The 20,588-nt window shown below is 44.8% G+C and overlaps 1 protein-coding gene across 1 annotated transcript in view; it reads right to left on the bottom strand.

Annotated features, from left to right (window-relative positions):
• Positions 1-1,367: 1,367 nt before the first annotated feature.
• LOC137437736 (polycystin-1-like protein 2) overlaps positions 1,368-20,588 on the bottom strand; it is a 262,258-nt gene continuing 243,037 nt past the window's right edge. The window contains exons 14-16 of the mRNA XM_078766376.1: positions 10,158-10,308; positions 4,051-4,257; positions 1,368-1,606 (exon numbers count right to left, since the gene is read on the bottom strand). Of these exons, the coding sequence (XP_078622502.1) occupies positions 1,368-1,606; positions 4,051-4,257; positions 10,158-10,308 (597 nt within the window). The remainder of the gene's footprint in view (positions 1,607-4,050; positions 4,258-10,157; positions 10,309-20,588) is intronic.

The following is a 20,588-nucleotide window of genomic DNA, read 5'->3' as shown; positions in this document are numbered from 1 at the left end:
CCTTACTTTTTCACGTGACTGTATATATTATGGTCGAGGTTTTGATACATGGTGCATCAATTTCATCAAGACACCCTGGATATACTCAAGCACGTACGCATGCATCTATCTATAATTCCAGTAATCTCTGTGCGTCTGTGTGTCTGTGTGTGTGTCTGTGTGTTTGTCTGTGACCGCTGTTTCGCGACAACTACCGGTCCGATATACTTGAAACTTGCCAGGTATATTGCTGGGGACCCGAGGATGTGCCTTTTCAAGGTTTCATATTAATCGGACAAGTAGTTACCGAGCTATGGCGATTTCTTTACCAAACTCCGCAAGCCGTTCGCTTTGGACCAAACCATTGCATGTAAATAGAGGGGGGGGGGGGGATTGTCACCGTACTCGCAAGCCGTTCGCTTTGGACCAAACCATTTCATGTAAATAGAGGGGGGGATTGTCACCGTACTCGCAAGCCGTTCGCTTTGGACCAAACCATTTCATGTAAATAGAGGGGGGGGATTGTCACCGTACTCGCAAGCCGTTCGCTTTGGACCAAACCATTTCATGTAAATAGAGGGGGGGGATATAATTTTAGATATATATATATAGTACGGGCATGCCCGTACTATATATATATCTATATATATATATATATATATATATATATATATATATATATATGCTATACTATATACATATATACATATATATTATATATATATATATATATATATATAATATATCATATATATATATATATATATATATATATATATACCAGTAATCTCTGTGTGTCTGTCTGTGACCGCTGTTTCTCGACAACCACGGGTCCGATATACTTGAAACTTGCCAGGTATATTGCTGGGGACCCGAGGATGTGCCTTTTCAAGGTTTCATATTAATCGGACAAGTAGTTACCGAGCTATGTCCAAAAAACGATTCAACCAATCAGAGAGCAGCGAGCTATCACGTGTGCCAAACGTGGCGAACAGACTCTGCCTCGGACGGCACATTTGAGAGCGTATTCATTTATTTCACGTTGGCAAACTATGTTGGCGTTAAACTATGTTTTACAACTAATTAAAACTAATTTGCGATTCATTTGCTTTCCTGCGCGTTTGTGCACGCTATGGCGATTTCTTTACCAATCTCCGCAAGCCGTTCGCTTTGGACCAAACCATTTCATGTAAATAGAGGGGGGGGGGGGGATTGTCACCGTACTCGCAAGCCGTTCGCTTTGGACCAAACCATTTCATGTAAATAGAGGGGGGGGGATTGTCACCGTACTCGCAAGCCGTTCGCTTTGGACCAAACCATTTCATGTAAATAGAGGGGGGGGGGGATATAATTTTAGATATATATATAGTACGGGCATGCCCTAGTACCTAGAACTGTGATGCATGTTTCAGAATGAAATACGTACCAATTGGCAGGAACTCCAACATTAGTTCCACCATCCCAAATATGCCACTGTCAACATTGTAGAGGTTGAATTCGATAAAAAGCACTTTGGTATTGGAATCGATCCAGGAGCTGTTCTGCACTGACTGAAGCACTTCTTTCAGCAGGACATGTGATGGCGTATTCACAATATAGCCTTTTGCATCGTAGGTATCCAATCTACCTGCAAAGAGCCACAAAGGTAGAAAGTAACAACTGCCATAATGGAAATTGAACTGTCAGTGCTGATAATTCACTCTTACTCAATATGTACTGCACATAATGCTTTTTCAACATCAATAACAACCATTTTGCAGGACACCCATCCGTCGTTAATTCTCAGATCTTCTTCACAAAGTTGGGCACAAACGATTTTTCTTTTGTAAAGTTCGATTTTTGTAACCTTTTGTAAAGATTTTGTAAAGTCTTTTGCATTTTTTTTACCCTGCGCTCGTGAAGTGAAAAGCAGGTTTCGGCATTCGTGTACGTACGTGTGGAGTACTTACGTGTCTGCATTTTAAAAATTCATTTTCTCGGCAACCGTTGGTCCGATTGACACGAAATTTTACCATCGGCGCACCTCTTCATGTAGAATCTTTGTTCATATTCATGACGTCATAGGTCAAGAGGTACGAACACCATCTTGGAAAAACGTTACACCTCTATATCTCCAAAACTGCGCAATGGAAAAAATTGAATCATGGCTCATTGTCAAGTGCAACTACTGTACTTGCAACTGGACCAGACGGCATCAGCCCACACGTCCTAAAATCCTGCTCTGCGGCTCTATCTCACCCTCTCTCTCTTCTCTTCACCCTCTCTTTTGCTCAAGGTCATCTACCATCTTCTTGGAAATCAGCCAACATCACCTCTTCACACAGAAACGGTGCAAAAACGGATCATTGCAACTACAGACCAATCAGCCTACTCCCAATTATCAGCAAGGTCATGGAATCGATAATCGCTTCTGACATAAAATCCTTCCTCTTCTCCAATGGCTTGATCTCTGATCATCAATTTGGTTTCAAACCAGGTCACTCTACTCTGGACATGTTGCTTCTTCTGTCTCAACAATGGATGGAATGCCAAACAGGAAATCAGAGATGTCTCCCTTGACATATCACATGCCTTCGATACGGTCTGGCACCCCGCTCTGCTCACCACACTCTACTCTTTTGGTATCCATGGAAATCTCCACGCATGTCTGGCGGACTTCCTCTCTAGTCGTAGTCAACGTGTGGCCCTGAATGGAATTCTCTCATCTCCCCTTACTGTTCAGGCTGGAGTTCCTCAAGGTAGTGTTCTGGGCCCTGTGCTTTTTCTGGTCTTCATCAATAATCTCTCTGACTCGGGAAAATCCTCTCTATCTCTTTGCTGATGACTCCACTCTCTGCCGCTCCATTCCTCATCCCTCAGATCGGCAGTCTGCGGCCTCCTCACTCTCTGCAGACCTGAACAAAATCACAAACTGGTAAAACAAATGGAGCATGTCTTTCAATCCTGACAAATCTCACACTCTCACTTTGTCTCTCCGAAAAGACCGACTGGACAACCCTCCCATCCACTTTCTCAACAATCAACTCCAAGAAGTTCTGTCACTCAAGCTTTTGGGTCTCACTGTCTATCTGCCAGGATCTTTCCTGAAAACCACATTTCAAATCTGGCCTCCAAAGCCAGTCGCCGATTGGGCATCCTCCGTCGTGCGAAGTCCTTCCTTGGCACATCTGAGCTCCCCACCACATACAAGGCTTTCATCCGCAGCTCAATTGAATACTGTTCCCCCCTCTGGGCCGGTGCTCCTGCCTCACACCTAGCTCGGCTTCAGGCTGTTGAAACCAAAGCGTTCAGAATGATTGGAATCTCCCGTGATGAAGCTACCTTCGAGGGCCTTTTACTTACTCACCGCAGGCAGGTTGGTGGTCTTTCTGTCTTCTACCGACTCCTCTCTGGCCTTGCTCCCCCAGATCTGTTTCTGCTCTGTCCTCCAAATATTCCTACAGGTCGCACAAGATCTGCCAGCAACCCTCTTCTGGTGAAACTGCCAAAATCTAGGCTCTCTGCTCACCTTCACTCTTTCATTCCTCTCTTTCCCACCTCTGGAACAAACTCCCTCACTCTCTTCAATCCCTCTCCTCCCTCCAGGTCTTCAAAACAGCTGGTCACCACCATCTCTTATTGGTGGTGGTTATTGGTGGTTATTCCCCATCCAAAACCTTGTCTTTTCTTCCCCGCTAATACACCCCAAACCCACCTCCTTCAATCTCCGACTTGATTCCTGAAATTCCTTGCAGTGTCCATTTGTTTTATACCATGTAACACCCCCCCACCCCCGTCCCCCCCGTCCCCACTCCCACCCCTCTCCCTTTCACAGATCTCCCAAAGTCCCTGCTCTGTACTGTTGTTGTGCTTTTGTGCTTCCCTCTCTCTCTCCCCTTCTTGTCTCTTGCTCCCTTTATTATGTGTTTTATGTGACCGTTTTTGTTTTTTGTGTTTAATGTGGTCGTTCTTACATGATCCTCGACTTTGTATACAAAAAAAAGATCCAGTGCAGCAATCTGTGTGAGCTGAAGAACAGAAGATGACCGCAGTAAACAGTTTGGGATACAGGTAAAAAGGTGTACCACTTACCCTGACTCGTAAGTCCATGACTGTGTGGCTGGGCGTCGAACAACCACCAAGATTCGGTTCCGTGACTTTGTGATCCAGTTGTAGCGTTCATTTCAAATTCCAACATTGGTACCCAGTTTGGTTTGTACATTCGTTCGTCATCACCATAAAAGTCCCCATGCTTCAAGCAAATTGACAGGTTCTTTATTCTCTTGCATACCACTTTGTCTGGAAGGTGAAAAACAACAAGGTGACCAATGGAAACATCAAGGTGATACTGCAGCACGTTTTTTATATTACCTGTGACGATTTTAGGTGCAATTGGTATTTGGGAAATTACAATATTTTGGATACAAATTTGAAATAGTTTTAAACACGACAATCGTATCCATATGGTAACTGAGGGGTTGTTGTTGTCAATCATCACCACAAACACTGCTTAATGCTGGCAATCACTTATCCATTTGGCCATTGCGCCAGCACATTAGATTTTTGTAATTATATTAAAGGGGTATAAAGTACTGTATGTATATGTTATATATACTAGCAACGGTACCCGCCCTACGGACAGGCCTTCAATGGGAAGCCGACATGAAAAGGCAAAACATCAGAAATTGAAGGCAGAATTTTTTTTACTTTAAACGATTCATATAAACATCCATCAAATCATATCGCACGTAAATCATCAAAATCAAAACAGTATCTTTAGAATTTCAATAAAAGCCACATCACTGTTCATATCGGTAAATATTATTCCATCGCGTTTCAAATCGTGATATCAACTGTACGCTTTTCTTTAGGGAAAATAATTGAATTATTTTGTACCTCTTCTTCAGCTTAGAACTTCAGGATAGACGACATTGCTCATAAAAGTTCCTTTTCTCGAATTGCACGAAAATGTGAATTGTGATGTTTGTGCGGCGACGGGCGGTGTGTACAAAGGGCAGGGACTTGATCAACGCGAGCTGATGACTCGCGCTTACTGGGAATTCCTCGTTCGTGGGACACTGTCTCAAGCCCAGGTCCAGACGGAAGCCAAACAGTTCAATCTTGGTTTCATCAGACCACAGAATCTTGTTTCTCACAGTCTGAGAGTCCTTTAGGTGCTTTTTTGCAAACTCCAAGTGGGCTTTCATGTGTCTTTCACTGGGGAGAGGCTTCCGTCTGGCCACTTTGTCATAAAGCCCAGATCGGTGGAGTGTTGCAGTGATGGTTGTCCTTCTGGAAGTTTCTCCCATCTCCACACAGGATCTCTGGAGCTCAGCCAGAGTGACCATCGGGTTCTTGGTCACCTCTCTTACCAAGGCCCTTCTCCCCCGATTGGTCAGTTTGGCCGGGCGCCCAGCTCTAGGAAGAGTCCTGGTTGTTCCAAACTTCTTCCATTTAAGAATTATGGAGGCCACTGTGCTCTTGGGAACCTTCAATGCAGCAGAGATTTTTTTGTCGGCTTCCCCCGATCTGTGCCTCGACACAATCCTGTCTCTGAGCTCTGCAGGCAGTTCCTTCGACCTCATGGCTTGGTTGTTCCTCTGATATGCATTGTCAGCTGTGAGACCTTATATAGACAGGTGTGTGCCTTTCCAAATCATGTCCAATCAATTGAATTTACCATAGGTGGACTCCAATCAAGGTGTAGAAACATCTCATTTACCACAGGTGGACTCCAATCAAGGTGTAGAAACTTCTCAAAGATGATCAAGAGAAATGGGAGGCACCTGAGCTAAATTTCAAGTGTCATAGCAAAGGGTCTGAATACTTATGTCAATGTGATATTTCAGTTTTTTTCTTTTTAATAAATTTGCAAAACTTTCTAAAATCCTGTTTTCTCTTTGTCATTATGGGGTATTGAGTGTAGATTGATGAGGGAAAAAATGAATTTGAACGATTTCAGCAAAAGGCTGCAACATAACAAAATGTGAAAAAGTGAAGGGGTCTGAATACTTTCTGAATGGACTGTAGTTAAACGCCGCCAGTCAGCCATCTTTGGTTGGATTAAAAAACAAAATCTTCTGCTTATGCATACCATCGTGTATAACCATCATAACATCCAATATAACCAGTATACCATCATAAAAATATAACAATATATACATAACAATATAACCAATATACCATCATAACAGAGGAAATAGCAACTTTCAGTCTCTCAAAATCCATACTTAGTCCCAATTTATCGCATGTTAACATATAATTTCTCAAACAGTACATTACAAAGTTTCAAAAAATATAGTTTCGTTGATTGGTGGGGGGGGGGGGGGGGGGGCGGGGGGTTGCTCGGTGGGCCCCTCTAGCTAATGGACTACAAGCACTCCACAAGTCTTGCCTGTACAATAGGGTTTCTTTTTTTGTTTACAGAATCGAGGCTCGTGTAAGAGCTACCACATTGAACATGAAAACATGCAATGAAGGGAGCGAGAGGCAAGAGGGGGAGACAAAGGGAAGCACACAAGCACATCAACAGAAGAGAACAGGGACGTCGGTAGATTTGTGGAAGGGGGAGGGCTGGGGGAGGAGGGAGGGGTACACGGTATAAAGCAAATGAACACTTGTAGGTATTTCAGGAAATAAGTTGGGGATTGAAATTTGCATTTGGATTTGGGGTGTTTTAACAGGGGTAGAAAAGATCAAGGTTTTGGATCGGGGAAGACAAGAGATGGTGGTGAAACAGCTGTTTTGAAGACCTGGAGGGAGGAGAGGAATGAAAGACTGAAGGTGAGCAGAGAGTCTTGATTTTGGCAGTTTCACCAGAAGAGGGATGCTGGCAGATCTTGTGCGTCCTGCAGGAATATTTGGGGGATAGAGCACAGACAGAGCAGGGGGAGCAAGGCCGGAGAGGAGTCGGTAGAAGACAGAAAGACCACCAACCTGCCTGCGGGGAGAGAGAAAAAGTCCCTCAGATTCAGCTTCATCGCGGGAGATTCCAATGATTCTGAAAGCTTTGGTTTCAACCGCATGAAGCCGAGCTAGGTGTGAGGCAGGAGCACCGGCCCAGAGGGGGGAACAGTATTCCATTGAGCTGCGGGTGAAAGCTTTGTTTGTGGTGAGGAGCTCAGGTGTGCCAAGGAAGGACTTCACACGATGGAGGATGCCCAGTCATCAACTGGCTTTGGAGGCCAGCTTGGAAATGTGGTTTTCCAGGGAAAGATCATGTCAGATAGGGAGACCCAAAAGCTTGAGTGACAGAATTTCTTCAAGAGGATTGTTCAGAAAGTAGATGGGAGGGTTGTCCAGATGGCCTTTTCGGAGAGACATCGTAAGAGTGTGTGATTTGTCAGGATTGAAAGACATGTTCCACTTGTTTGCTCAGTCTGTGATTTTGTCCAGGTCTGCAGAGAGTGAGGAGGCTGCAGACTGCCGATCTGAGGGTTGAGATATGGAGCGGCAGAGAGTGGAGTCATCAGCAAAGAGATAGAGAGGATTTTCCAGAGAGTCAAAGAGATCATGAATGAAGACCAGAAAAAGCACAGGGCCCAGAACACTGCCTTGAGGAACTCCAGCCTGAATAGGAAGGGGAGATGAGGGAAATCCATTCAGGGCCACACGTGGACTGCGATCAGAAAGCAAGTCTGCAAGCCATGCGTAGAGGTTTCCATGGATACCATACGAGGAGAGTTTGGTGAGCATGGCGGGGTGCCAGACCATATCGAAGGCATGTGATTGGTCAAGGGAGACAGCTCTGATTTCCTGTTTGACATTGAAGACCTCCATCCATTGTTGAGACAGCAGAAGCAGCATGCCCAGAGTCGAGTGACCTGGTCTGAATCCAAATTGATGATCCGAAATCAAACCATTGGAGAAGATGAAGGATTTGATGTCAGAAGCAATGATGGATTCCATGACTTTGCTGCTGATTGGGAGCAGGCTGATTGGTCTGGAGTTGCAAGGATCTGTTTTTGCACCTTTTTTGTGTACAGCGGTAATTTTGGTTGATTTCCAAGCTGAAGGCAGATGACCTTGAGCAAAAGAGTGGATGAAGAGAACAGAGAGAGGGTGTGAAAGAGTGGCAGAGCAGGATTTAAGGAACCGTGGGCTGATGCCATCTCATCCAGTTGCAAAACTCGAGTCGAGGTTTGACAGAAACTTCTCTACCTTGTCAGGAGAGAAGTACACAGAGTCCAGGAGCAGCTGGGTTCGTCTAGGTACGTTGGGTGCAGATTGAGATGGGTTTGGGACACAAGATTTTGAGGCAAACACAGAGTTGAGGCATTCGGCTTTGTCACGTGTGGTGTTACCTGTGAAGCCATTTGAGGTAAGGGAGGGGATGGATGGGGAACAAACACCAGAAACAGATTTGACCAGACGCCACCAGGATTTGGAGGAGGGAGACAGTTTTGAGAGTTCATTCTTGAGAGTAGAGAGATATTGTTTCCTGGCTCTTCTGAGGGTAGACACACACTTGTTCCGAGCTTGGTGGAAGGAACTGAGATTGCTTTCATTTGGATTCGCTTTCCAAGAGGCAAAGGCAAGTTGTTTAAGAAGATGGGTGGCAAGAAGGAAGCAATTACTCAAAAAAGCTCACATTGAGTCCCGTTTGAGGTATGCAAAAAAAGCCACTCTGGAGATTCTGAAGCCATGTCAAAAGGTTTTGTGGTCTGACAAAACCAAGATGGAACGTTTTGGCGCAAACCCAACACAGCACATCACCCAAAGAACACCTTCCCTACTGTGAAGCATGGTGATTGCAGCATCATGTTATGGGGATGTTTCTTATCAGCAGGGACTGGGACACTTGTCAGGATAGAAGGGAAAATGGATGGAGCAAAATACAGAAAAACTCGAGAGAAAAACCTGCTGCCCTCTGCACAAAAACTGAAATTGTGACAGAAGTTTACCTTTCAGCATGACAATGAGAGGAAGCACACAGCCAAAGCTGCACTGGAGTAGCTTAGGAACAAAAACATAAATGTCATTGAGTGGAGTAGTTGGAACCCCGACCTAAATCCAACGGAAAATCTGTGGCATGACTTGAAGATTGCTGTCCATCAACGCTTCCCACGCAACTTGACTGAGGTTGAACAGTTTTGTCCAGAAGAATGGGCAAATATTGCCCAAAGAAGGGCAATCCCAACAGACTTACAGCTTTAATTGCTGTCAAAAGTGCTTCCACCAAGTATTAACTCGGAGAGGGAGGGGTGGAGTTGGGTGGACACTTATCCAATGTAGATAATCTAGTTTCGTATTTTAAATTAATTTTCTGAAATTTGTCGAATTTTTTTCACTTGACAATTATTGTGAGTTGTGATGATTAAATATAGATGGAAAAAGTCTGATTTAATGCATTTGAATTCCAGGTTATAAGGTAACAAAAGGTGAAATTTTGAAAGGGGGTGCAGACTTTCTCTCGGAACTGTATACATGTATATAATAATTCATAAAATTGGGTTGGGGGGAATTTAACCATTCTACCCACACCTTTTTTCTGGTACATAGATGATAGAACCAAGAAATTACCAACCAAAATAGTGGAGAAAATCACAGCCTTGGTATTTAAATGGAAAACATAACTAATTAATGTGGTAAATATCAAAATGGTCTTCCCAAAGAGATAACCAAGCCAAGTGTAAATAAAGCATGCGGACTGATGAGTTTTAAAATATTTAATGGATGTCAAGAAATCAACAGAAAAATAATTTACTACAATCTCAAAATGATATGTGGGTCGGGAGGCGCTCAGACCAGAACGTCGAAGGGGGTTTATCATTTCATCTCTACTCAACAATGATATTTACACCAAGAACCAAGTTCTAACATATTGTTTGTCAATATTCTTGATGGTGATGAGTATCACAAGAAAATTAAGCCCTAACATAGAACATAGTTCATAGTTCATGAACATAGTTCATAGTTCATAAGCCCTAACATAGTTCCCTAACATAGAACATAAACATAATTCATTGGCTCTCTTTGTGTTTAATGTAAAGATACCAGTATGATACAGAATAATGAGGTTAGAGGATGGTGTATCTCTCTCTCTAACACACAAATAGTAATAGAATGTTGATTGTGAGATTAAAGCTCGGCAGGGAGCGATCGCGAGTGAGCGGCAACGAGTGTCAGCGAATGTCTGATGAGTGGTTGTCTCAGAACCAACATTCCATTCTACTTATGTATCTTTAAAGTATATGTACCGTTAATTATCCTATGTTGACGAAGGCGAACTGATCCCAAAATGAGGGCTTTAAATAGTGGAATGAAACATGGAGATTTCTTATTCCCAGACAGCAGCAATGGCACAAGTTTTTCGTTCATCCACTGCCAGTAATTTTCAATCGTTTTCACCTGTACAGGCAGAAGAAGAAATGATAAGTTCCTGTATATATGGACTCTCCACCATAAAAAACGAACATGTGATTGTTGTCAATGCGATTTATTTAATAAAACTACATGCTATTCATAGAATACTGTTGAAGATATGTTAGACCTTATGTAATAGATGAATCAAGAATTCAATGTCGAAAAACTTTTGTCAGAAGAAGAATCACAAATTTTAATTCCCGAGGAGGAAAACACTTTCTGTTTACAAGGAAATACACAGCAAGAAAACAATAACCCTTATCAAACCAAGAAGAACGTACTGTAATTCACGAAAAGCACATTGCAAGATACACAACAAAATCCGAGATCAAAGTCCTAAGTGAAAATACTGGTACAATAGAGATGTACAAAGGAATTGTCATACCAAATCACCAACATGCATAGTATACAGTCAACATACAGTGTAAACATACAGAATCGACCAACCAAGTGAAACATCCCAAGTACAAAATCAACATAGAGAATAAGTGAAAATCCTAAGTCCAACATCAACATTCAGTATTTACAAAACCAAGTGAATCCTAAGCACAATATCAACATACAAAATACGTGAAAACCCTAATATTTGACGTCAGTCCTGACCTTTATACTAGTTTAAAGTGGCAGGAGAAAGTGGAGAGGGAGGAGCGAAGATGGGATTGGTCGCATGAAGAAAAGGGGAGGAGAGCAGTAGGATTGGTTGAGCAAAGTGTAGGTAGGAGGGATGAGGGAGGTGGGGATTGGTGGAATGAAATATTGGGGAGGAAGGGGGCAAGGATCGAGGGATACAATGTGATTGGTCGAGTGAAATGTTCGAGTGAGAGGGATATCCGGCTGAGTGAGGAGAGATTGAGAAATGCATATTAAAATATACTGAATGAGGAAGATATGTCCTTCCTTTGTTCGCACCAGGCTCTGCGGCGCCAAGATTCTCCCAATTCTGCTTGGAGATTTTCAAGGACATGTAAACGTCATTCATTGACTATCTTCAAATGTGAAGCATTTGAGAGAAATAAGTGGATATATCTTTACTTCCCTTATACTATGTAAATGTAAACTACAAAAACTTTATATATTTACTTATTAAACTTCTAAATATTATCTTAGAAACGAGCACGCCAAATCCATCTTTGTCAACCGCAAAACTCGTTTTTTTTTTAACATTATTAAGTCAAATATTATATAACATTACATTACAAAACCTACATATATTTTGCAGTGCAAGAAAAAAAAAATATATATATACCGTTACAAAAGATTTTTACTGAGAAAATATTGGATCAGAGAGCCGGAGATAGCTATCCGGATGGAGTAAACCTACATGCAATTGTATGAATTACAGGTATATTATCTCCGAACAGTTGTTCAGTTTAGTTTTGTTTTAAAACTCAAGACTGGACGCAATTTTTATAGTTCTATACACAAATTTTCAAAACTAGTTCTTAGATTAATTTGTAAGTGGAAATAATGAAAAGTGCACTGGGCCCAAACCCCATAGGCCAGCGCAGAGTAAATCATCCACTTCTATTGTATCAGGGAACCCTTTGTCTAACTCTGCAAATAATTACCAAGTATTTTGCATTTACCTATCAAAACAATGTTAGCTTAGACCTCGCACTGAGTCGACCACCACAGCCACAATGGAAATTGTAAACCAGTTAAGTGAATTCTAATTACTTCAGATAACCTGGTTAGATAATGTGGCACCAGCTGCCAGCTGTATTATTTAACAAGAAAACAATATCTTTCTATAACATATTAATTGAACTCAGTACAAAACATTTTTTTAAACATAACGCAATAATGATTTTCTGAATCATTATAATAGATACAGACTTGGCATTTAATATGGAATATTTTTTTTGTGGGGGTGAACTTACATTTCAAGATGTCTTAGAACCAAAAGTTCATTGGAATTATGTTGAAATTATTCTAGATTTTGTTAATGTGACCTTTAAAAGAAACAAAAAACACATTTGACATTTCGAAGCAAATAAATTGATCCTTGAAAGTGGTGTAAACTGATATCGAACTCAATTCACGGACAGTACTGTGTTAAACTTCTGAATGTTTTCCAGAAGTATCTCTTTATTTTGCACATTAGCCCAAATTTTTTTTACCAAAAACAAAAGTTAAATTACGACTGGGATTACGGACAGTAAAATTACAGTTCAGTACTTCGTGTAACCCCCACGAGCATTCAGGAGAGCACGTACACGTTGAGGCATGCTGTTCACGAGATTTGCCAAGGTTTGGACAGGAATCGCTTGCCATGCAGTGACAATAGCCTGCTGCAATTCACGCACAGAGGTAGGCTGCTGGTCCAAGTTGTCGATTTGACGCGTTAATTCTGCCCACAAGTTCTCTATCGGATTCATATCCGGGGACATGGCAGGCCACTCCATATGCTCCACACCACGGTCAGCAAGAAAGTGTTGAATCATGCGAGCACGATGAGGCCATGCATTGTCATCTTGGAAGACAAAGTTTCCTCGAAAGGCTGCACGAGCAAATTGAAGCAATGCTTCTTCCAGAATGGCCCTGTACTTGAACTGGTTCAGGTTTCCATTCAGAACAACCAGGTCAGTTTTGCCCCTGCATGAAAAGCAGCCCAAATGGTCACCCCACCACCTCCAGCTTGGACTCTTGGCACTATACAATCTTCAGTGTAGGCTTCATGCACTTGTCTATGCACTCGGACGTGGCCATCTTGACGTTAGACCAGAAATCTAGACTCGTCACTGAAGATCACGTGATTCCAGTGTCCTGGCTGGCATTGACGGTGCTCTCTGGCCCACTGCAATCAGCGCTGGCGGTGCTGTCTGGTCAGGCGTGGCTTTCTCAGGGGACGCCTGGCACGATAGTCTGCTTGAACCAGCCATTGGTTGACTAGCCTTCTGGATACAGGCACATTTGTCAGTTGCTGCCACTCAGCCCTAAGCCGATTAGCTGACTTGGAACGGCCATTGCGGACTAACCGGTGCAGCTGGCGATCATCCCTCCTTGTGGTTCTGTGGGGACGTCCTGGCCTCCGTATTGGAGTAGGGACACCCCTCTGAGCATTTCGTTTCAAGATCTTTGACACCTGACCTTGAGTGATGCCATACTGCCGAGCAATAGCACGCTGTTTCATGCCAGAATTTCGTAAAGCCACCACTCCATGACAAATATAATTGTCGAGTTGACGGACCATCTCCAGAGGAAGCGGCAATAACTTTTGTAGACGTGCAGCAGTTGTTTTCCACTAATACAGAACGCAACAACCCTTATATACCCAATTGTGAAGTCAATAGTCAAATGTACCTGTCCGTACATTTTGCCACACCACCTGTGATATAATCCTGTTAATGACTTCCTGCTGCGACAGACAATCAGTGACATGGTTCTTTTACCAAATAAATCACCAAAGCGTAAAAGAGACTCACCAGATTGATATACTGAGTTAAGAAAGTAAACCCAAGTCAAGAAAAAAAAATATTCCATATTAAATGCCAAGTCTGTACATACATACATACACATATATATATATATATATATATTGTCTGTTATGAACAATGTTAAAACAAGCATTCTGAGTATTGTGCTGCAATACATGTCCCCCTACCGGCAGTCTGTCGTCCGGAAAACTGTTGGGGAAATTACAAAGGGTTATTTACCCACAGGTTCTGAATCGTTCCCAATCGCTAATTACCTCAGGATGGGCTCACCTGTGATTCGCACTCGGGACTTCGATTTATACACCTTGCAAACAGGTCTGCAGAAGCACCAGAAAATACGTTGTTGATAAAGAACCTTTCGAGTCGCTAAATATCAGTAATTTATTATATTTTCCGGTTCACAATCAATGATCGATGTGTATATATATATTTCTTGGCTTGGATCCGCCCCTCCCGAAAGCGCGCGCTGTGTCACGCTTTTGACGTTCGCGAGACGAGGCTGAGGGTGCGCGGTGCGGCTTGAGGAGAACTCGAGAATAAACAAGAGATATCCATTTTAAAAATATTTTCGTTTAATTAACGATATCTGCCAAACCACGTGCCCTATCGCAAATTCCAAAAGGACATTTTAGTAGACTGACATGCTGAACAGATTTGTGAAGTTTCCCCTCGATTGGATCAAAAATGAGGGAGGAGCTCGGTTTTAAAGGTTCATGCTTAAAAACGTCATAACTCTGAAACCATGTGACGCATGACGTCATGCTCGCTGACTTTTTTGTTCGACATGGGTATGCGATCCTGCCTGCAAAGTTTGGCCTCGATCTGTTCAGCCGTTGCAGAGAAAAAGGGGTTTTCGTGTTTTCACGAAAAACAATATGGCGGCCGAACCACGTGACCTGTGACGTCATAATTACCATTAAAATATTCTACAGACCGAGTCCCCCCTACGGTGAAAACTTGATCTCAATCGGTCCTATTATTGCAGAGAAATTCTTTTTTAAAGGAAATTAAAACTTAAAATGGCACTGAGTTAAGGATCATCAGAATTATCAGAATTCCCAAACTTCAAAGTGCCATAACTTTGTCAAAAATGATCGAAACGTCGTGAAGTTCGAACTTGATCTGTAACTTATCATGAGGAAACGATGTGCCAAGTTTGAAATCATTAGCATTAAGAGTTTAGAAAAAATGTCCGGAAAACTGTTCTTTGCGTGACGGACTGATGGACTGACAGACGGACAGACTGACGGATTGACAGACAGACAGACAGACAGACTGACGGACTGATGGACTGACAGGCTGACGGACGGAGGGATGGCGTGCAAACCTATAGTCCCCTCCGGTGTACACCGGTAGGGGACTAATAATAGTCAACTTCATGGATCACACGTGCAGTCTTAATCTCATATAAAATGCACACAGCATTTGCATTTCATGACCTAGGGCACCCTGCGTCCTGTCCAGGTCGTGAAAACTGCAGACCCTATTAGTTTGCCATATAAAACTCTATAGTTTACATACAAGCACCCGCTATTTGACCATAAATCAAAGATTTATTATATAGAACATCTGGATATATTGTGTAGGATATAAGAATGTATAAACTTCTATATATCATAAAAAAACTTGTGCACAAGATAAGTAGGTTCTAAACACACGATTTTGACAGGTTGTGGCTCATAAAAATCACTCGATTCATAGATAAATTTTACACTTCCACAATACTTATCCTGCACAGTCAACTTTGTGTGAGCCAACTCTTCTGTTTTTGAACGGTTTCTTTTCTTTGATTCAATATGACTGTCAAACCATGTGAGCGATGACATCATACATTTATATTCTCTAATAGAATTGTTGCATAGATCATGCTCAATAAATTTCAAACAGATTCAAACTGATCAGACTAAACGTTGTCCCTGTCAAATTATGACATCATAATTACGGCACCAATGACGTCATCGTTAACAGCACCTATTCCCCATATGGAGTTCTTTACAATGAGCCATGTTTCAATTTTTTCCATGGAGCGGTTTTGGAGATAGAGGTGCAACGGTTTTCGGTTTTTCCAGGATGGCGCCTGTACTACATGACCTATGACGTCATGATCATCATTAAAATATTCCACATGAAGAGCCGTGTTCGTGCCCATCAGACTAACAGTTGCTGAGAAAAAAATTGATAATGATCGATCGGATAGGTGTTGTACTTGTCCAATTATGACATCATAACGAAGGTCCTGATGACATCGTCATTAACATATCTTGATCCCCAAGGGGAGTACTTGACAATTAACCATGTTTCAATTTTTCCCATGGAGCTGTTTCGGAGATATAGAGGTGCAATTTTTTTTCGATTTTTCCAAGATGGAGCCTGCACCAAGTGACTTATGACGTCAGAATTATCATTTTATAAATTCTATATGAGGAGCCGCTCATATTCTGAAAATGTTGTGACAATCGGACCAAGAATTGCAGAGAAAAAAAATTCATGCTGATCGAATCGAGCGTTGTACTTGTCGAATTATGACGTCATAATTAAGGTACCGATGACATCATCATTAACATATCTTATTCCCAATGGGGAGTACTTGACAATGAGCCAGGTTTAAAATTTTACCATTGAACAGTTTGGGAGATATAGAGGTGTTACGTTGGTCCAAGATGGCGTCTGTACCACGTAACATATGACGTCGTAATTATGAGAAAAAAAAATTATAGAGGTGGAGGCTCTCTTATGGTAAAGTTTCGTGTCAATCGGACCAACGGTTGCCGAGTAAATGAATTTTAAAAATGCAGACAAGCCACACTTACGCCGCACATACACCACACGTACGCTGCACAGACACCACACGTACACACGTACGCACTGAATGCCTAACCCTGCTTTTCGCTTCGTGAGCACAGGGTAATAATGTGGCATTAATGAACACTGGTGTGGTGCATACCTCTGATAGATAAAACGCTGAATATTTACCTGTCCATTCATTGTGACCAAATCACGTGAAAATGCGTTGTGGCAAATTATTTTGCATGCGGATCCAAGGCGGAAGTAAAGACCTCAATAGCGGGTCTCCATCTATGTCTACCTCCAACAGAAATCACTGCATTGCACCAAATAAGCACCCAAACCTGAGCCTGGACAATGTCCTTCCACACCCGAACCTGAGCCTGGACAAGTCTTTCCACACCCGAACCCGAGCCTGGACAATGTCCTTCCACACCCGAACCTGAGCCTGGACAATGTCCTTCCACACCCAAACCTGACCCTGGACACTGTCCTTCCACACCCAAGCCTGAGCCTGGACAATGTCCTTTCACACCCGAAACTGAGGCTAGGCAATGTCCCTCCACACGTGAACCTGAGGCTGGTCAATGTCCTTTCACACCCGAAACTGAGGCTAGGCAATGTCCCTCCACACGTGAACCTGAGGCTGGACAATGTCCTTCCACACCCGAACCTGAGCCTGGTCAATGTCCTTTCACACCCGAAACTGAGGCTAGGCAATGTCCCTCCACACGTGAACCTGAGGCTGGACAATGTCCTTCCACACCCGAACCTGAGGCTGGACAATGTCCCTCCACACCAAAACCTGAGGCTAGACAATGTCCCTCCACACCCGAACCTGAGCCTGGACAATGTCCTTCCACACCCGAACCTGAGCCTGGACAATGTCCTTCCACACCCAAATCTGAGCCTGGACAATGTCCTTCCACACCTGAGCCTGAGCCTGGACAATGTCCTTCCACACCCAAACCTGAGCCTGGACAATGTCCTTCCACACCCGAACCTGAGGCTGGACAATGTCCTTCCACACCCGAACTTGAGGCTGGACAATGTCCTTCCACACCCAAACCTGAGCCTGGACAATGTCCTTCCACACCCGAACCTGAGGCTGGACAATGTACTTCCACACGCGAACCTGAGCCTGGACAATGTCCCTCCACACCCGAACCTGAGCCTGGACAATGACCTTCCACACCCGAACCTAAGCCTGGACAATGTCCCTCCACACCCGAACCTGAGCCTGGACAATGTCCTTCCACACCCGAACCTGAGCCTGGACAATGTCCTTCCACACACAATCCTGACCCTGGACAATGTCCTTCCACACCCAAACCTGAGCCTGGACAATGTCCTTCTACACCCGAACCTGAGGCTGGACAATGTCCTTCCACACCCGAACTTGAGGCTGGACAATGTCCTTCCACACCCGAACCTGAGCCTGGACAATGGCCTTCCTCGCCCGAACCTGAGCCTGGACAATGTCCCTCCACACCCAAACCTGAGCCTGGACAATGTCCTTCCACACCCGAACCTGACCGTGGTAATGTCCTTCCACACCCGAACCTAAGCCTGGACAATGTCCCTCCACAGCCGAACCTGAGTCTGGACAATGTCCTTCCACACCCGAACCTGAGCCTGGACAATGTCCTTCCACACCCAATCCTGACCCTGGACAATGTCCTTCCACACCGAAACCTGAGTCTGGACAATGTCCCTCCACACCCGAACCTGAACCTGGACAATGTCCCTCCACACCCCCAACCTGAGCCTGGACAATGTCCCTCCACACCCAAACCTGAGCCTGGACAATGTCCTTCCACACCCAAACCTGAGGCTGGACAATGTCCTTCCACACCAAAACCTGACCCTGGACAATGTCCTTCCACACCCAAACCTGAGCCTGGACAATGTCCCTCCACACCCGAACCTGAGCCTGGACAATGTCCCTCCACACCTGAACCTGAGCCTGGACAATGTCCCTCCACACCCAAACCTGAGCCTGGACAATGTCCTTCCACACCCGAACCTGAGCCTGGACAATGTCCTTCCACACCCGAACCTGAGGCTGGACAATGTACTTCCACACCCGAACCTGAGCCTGGACAATGTCCCTCCACACCTGAACCTGAGCCTGGACAATGACCTTCCACACCCAAACCTGAGCCTGGACAATGTCCTTCCACACCCAAATCTGAGCCTGGACAATGTCCTTCCACACCCGAACCTGAGCCTGGACAATGTCGTTCCACACCCAAACCTGAGCCTGGACAATGTCTTTCCACACCCGAACCTGAGCCTGGACAATGTCCTTCCACACCCGAACCTGAGGCTGGACAATGTCCTTCCACACCCGAACCTGAGGCTGGACAATGTCCTTCCACACCCGAACCTGAGCCTGGACAATGTCCTTCCACACCCGAACCTGAGGCTGGACAATGTCCTTCCACACCCGAACCTGAGGCTGGACAATGTCCTTCCACACCCGAACCTGAGGCTGGACAATGTCCTTCCACACCCGAACCTGAGGCTGGACAATGTCCTTCCACACCCGAACCTGAGCCTGGACAATGTCCTTCCACACCCGAACCTGAGGCTGGACAATGTACTTCCACACGCAAGCCTGAGCCTGGACAATGTCCCTCCACACCTGAACCTGAGCCTGGACAATGATCTTCCACACCCAAACCTGAGCCTGGACAATGTCCCTCCACACCTGAACCTGAGCTTGGACAATGACCTTCCACACCCGAACCTGACCCTGGTAATGTCCTTCCACACCCGAACCTAAGCCTGGACAATGTCCCTCCACACCCGAACCTGAGCCTGGACAATGTCCTTCCACACCCAAACCTGAGCCTGGACAATGTGCTTCCACACCCAATCCTGACCCTGGACAATGTCCTTCCACACCGAAACCTGAGCCTGGACAATGTCCCTCCACACCTGAACCTGAGCCTGGACAATGTCCCTCCACACCCAAACCTGAGCCTGGACAATGTCCTTCCACACCCAAACCTGATGCTGGACAATGTCCTTCCACACCAAAACCTGACCCTGGACAATGTCCTTCCACACCCAAACCTGAGCCTGGACAATGTCCCTCCACACCCAAACCTGAGCCTGGACAATGTCCCTCCACACCTGAACCTGAGCCTGGACAATGTCCCTCCACACCCAAACCTGAGCCTGGACAATGTCCTTCCACACCCGAACCTGAGCCTGGACAATGTCCTTCCACACCCAAACCTGAGGCTGGACAATGTACTTCCACACCCGAACCTGAGCCTGGACAATGTCCCTCCACACCTGAACCTGAGCCTGGACAATGACCTTCCACACCCAAACCTGAGCCTGGACAATGTCCTTCCACACCCAAATCTGAGCCTGGACAATGTCCTTCCACACCCGAACCTGAGCCTGGACAATGTCCTTCCACACCCAAACCTGAGCCTGGACAATGTCCTTCCACACTCGAACCTGAGGCTGGACAATGTCCTTCCACACCCGAACCTGAGGCTGGACAATGTCCTTCCACACCCGAACCTGAGCATGGATAATGTCCTTCCACACCCGAACCTGAGGCTGGACAATGTACTTCCACACGCGAACCTGAGCCTGGACAATGTCCTTCCACACCCAAACCTGAGCCTGGACAATGTCCTTCCACACCCGAACCTGAGCCTGGACAATGTCCCTCCACACCCGAACCTGAACCTGGACAATGTCCCGCCACACCCCCACCTGAGCCTGGACAATGTCCCTCCACACCCAAACCTGAGCCTGGACAATGTCCTTCCACACCCAAACCTGAGGCTGGCCAATGTCCTTCCACACCAAAACCTGACCCTGGACAATGTCCTTCCACACCCAAACCTGAGCCTGGACAATGTCCCTCCACACCCGAACCTGAGCCTGGACAATGTCCCTCCACACCTGAACCTGAGCCTGGACAATGTCCCTCCACACCCAAACCTGAGCCTGGACAATGTCCTTCCACACCCGAACCTGAGCCTGGACAATGTCCTTCCACACCCGAACCTGAGG

Source organism: Myxine glutinosa, chromosome 12 (genome assembly GCF_964187855.1).
Source record: "Myxine glutinosa chromosome 12, kmMyxGlut1.1, whole genome shotgun sequence".
NCBI lineage: Eukaryota > Metazoa > Chordata > Myxini > Myxiniformes > Myxinidae > Myxine > Myxine glutinosa.
This window is presented reverse-complemented; position numbering and strand designations above follow the sequence as displayed.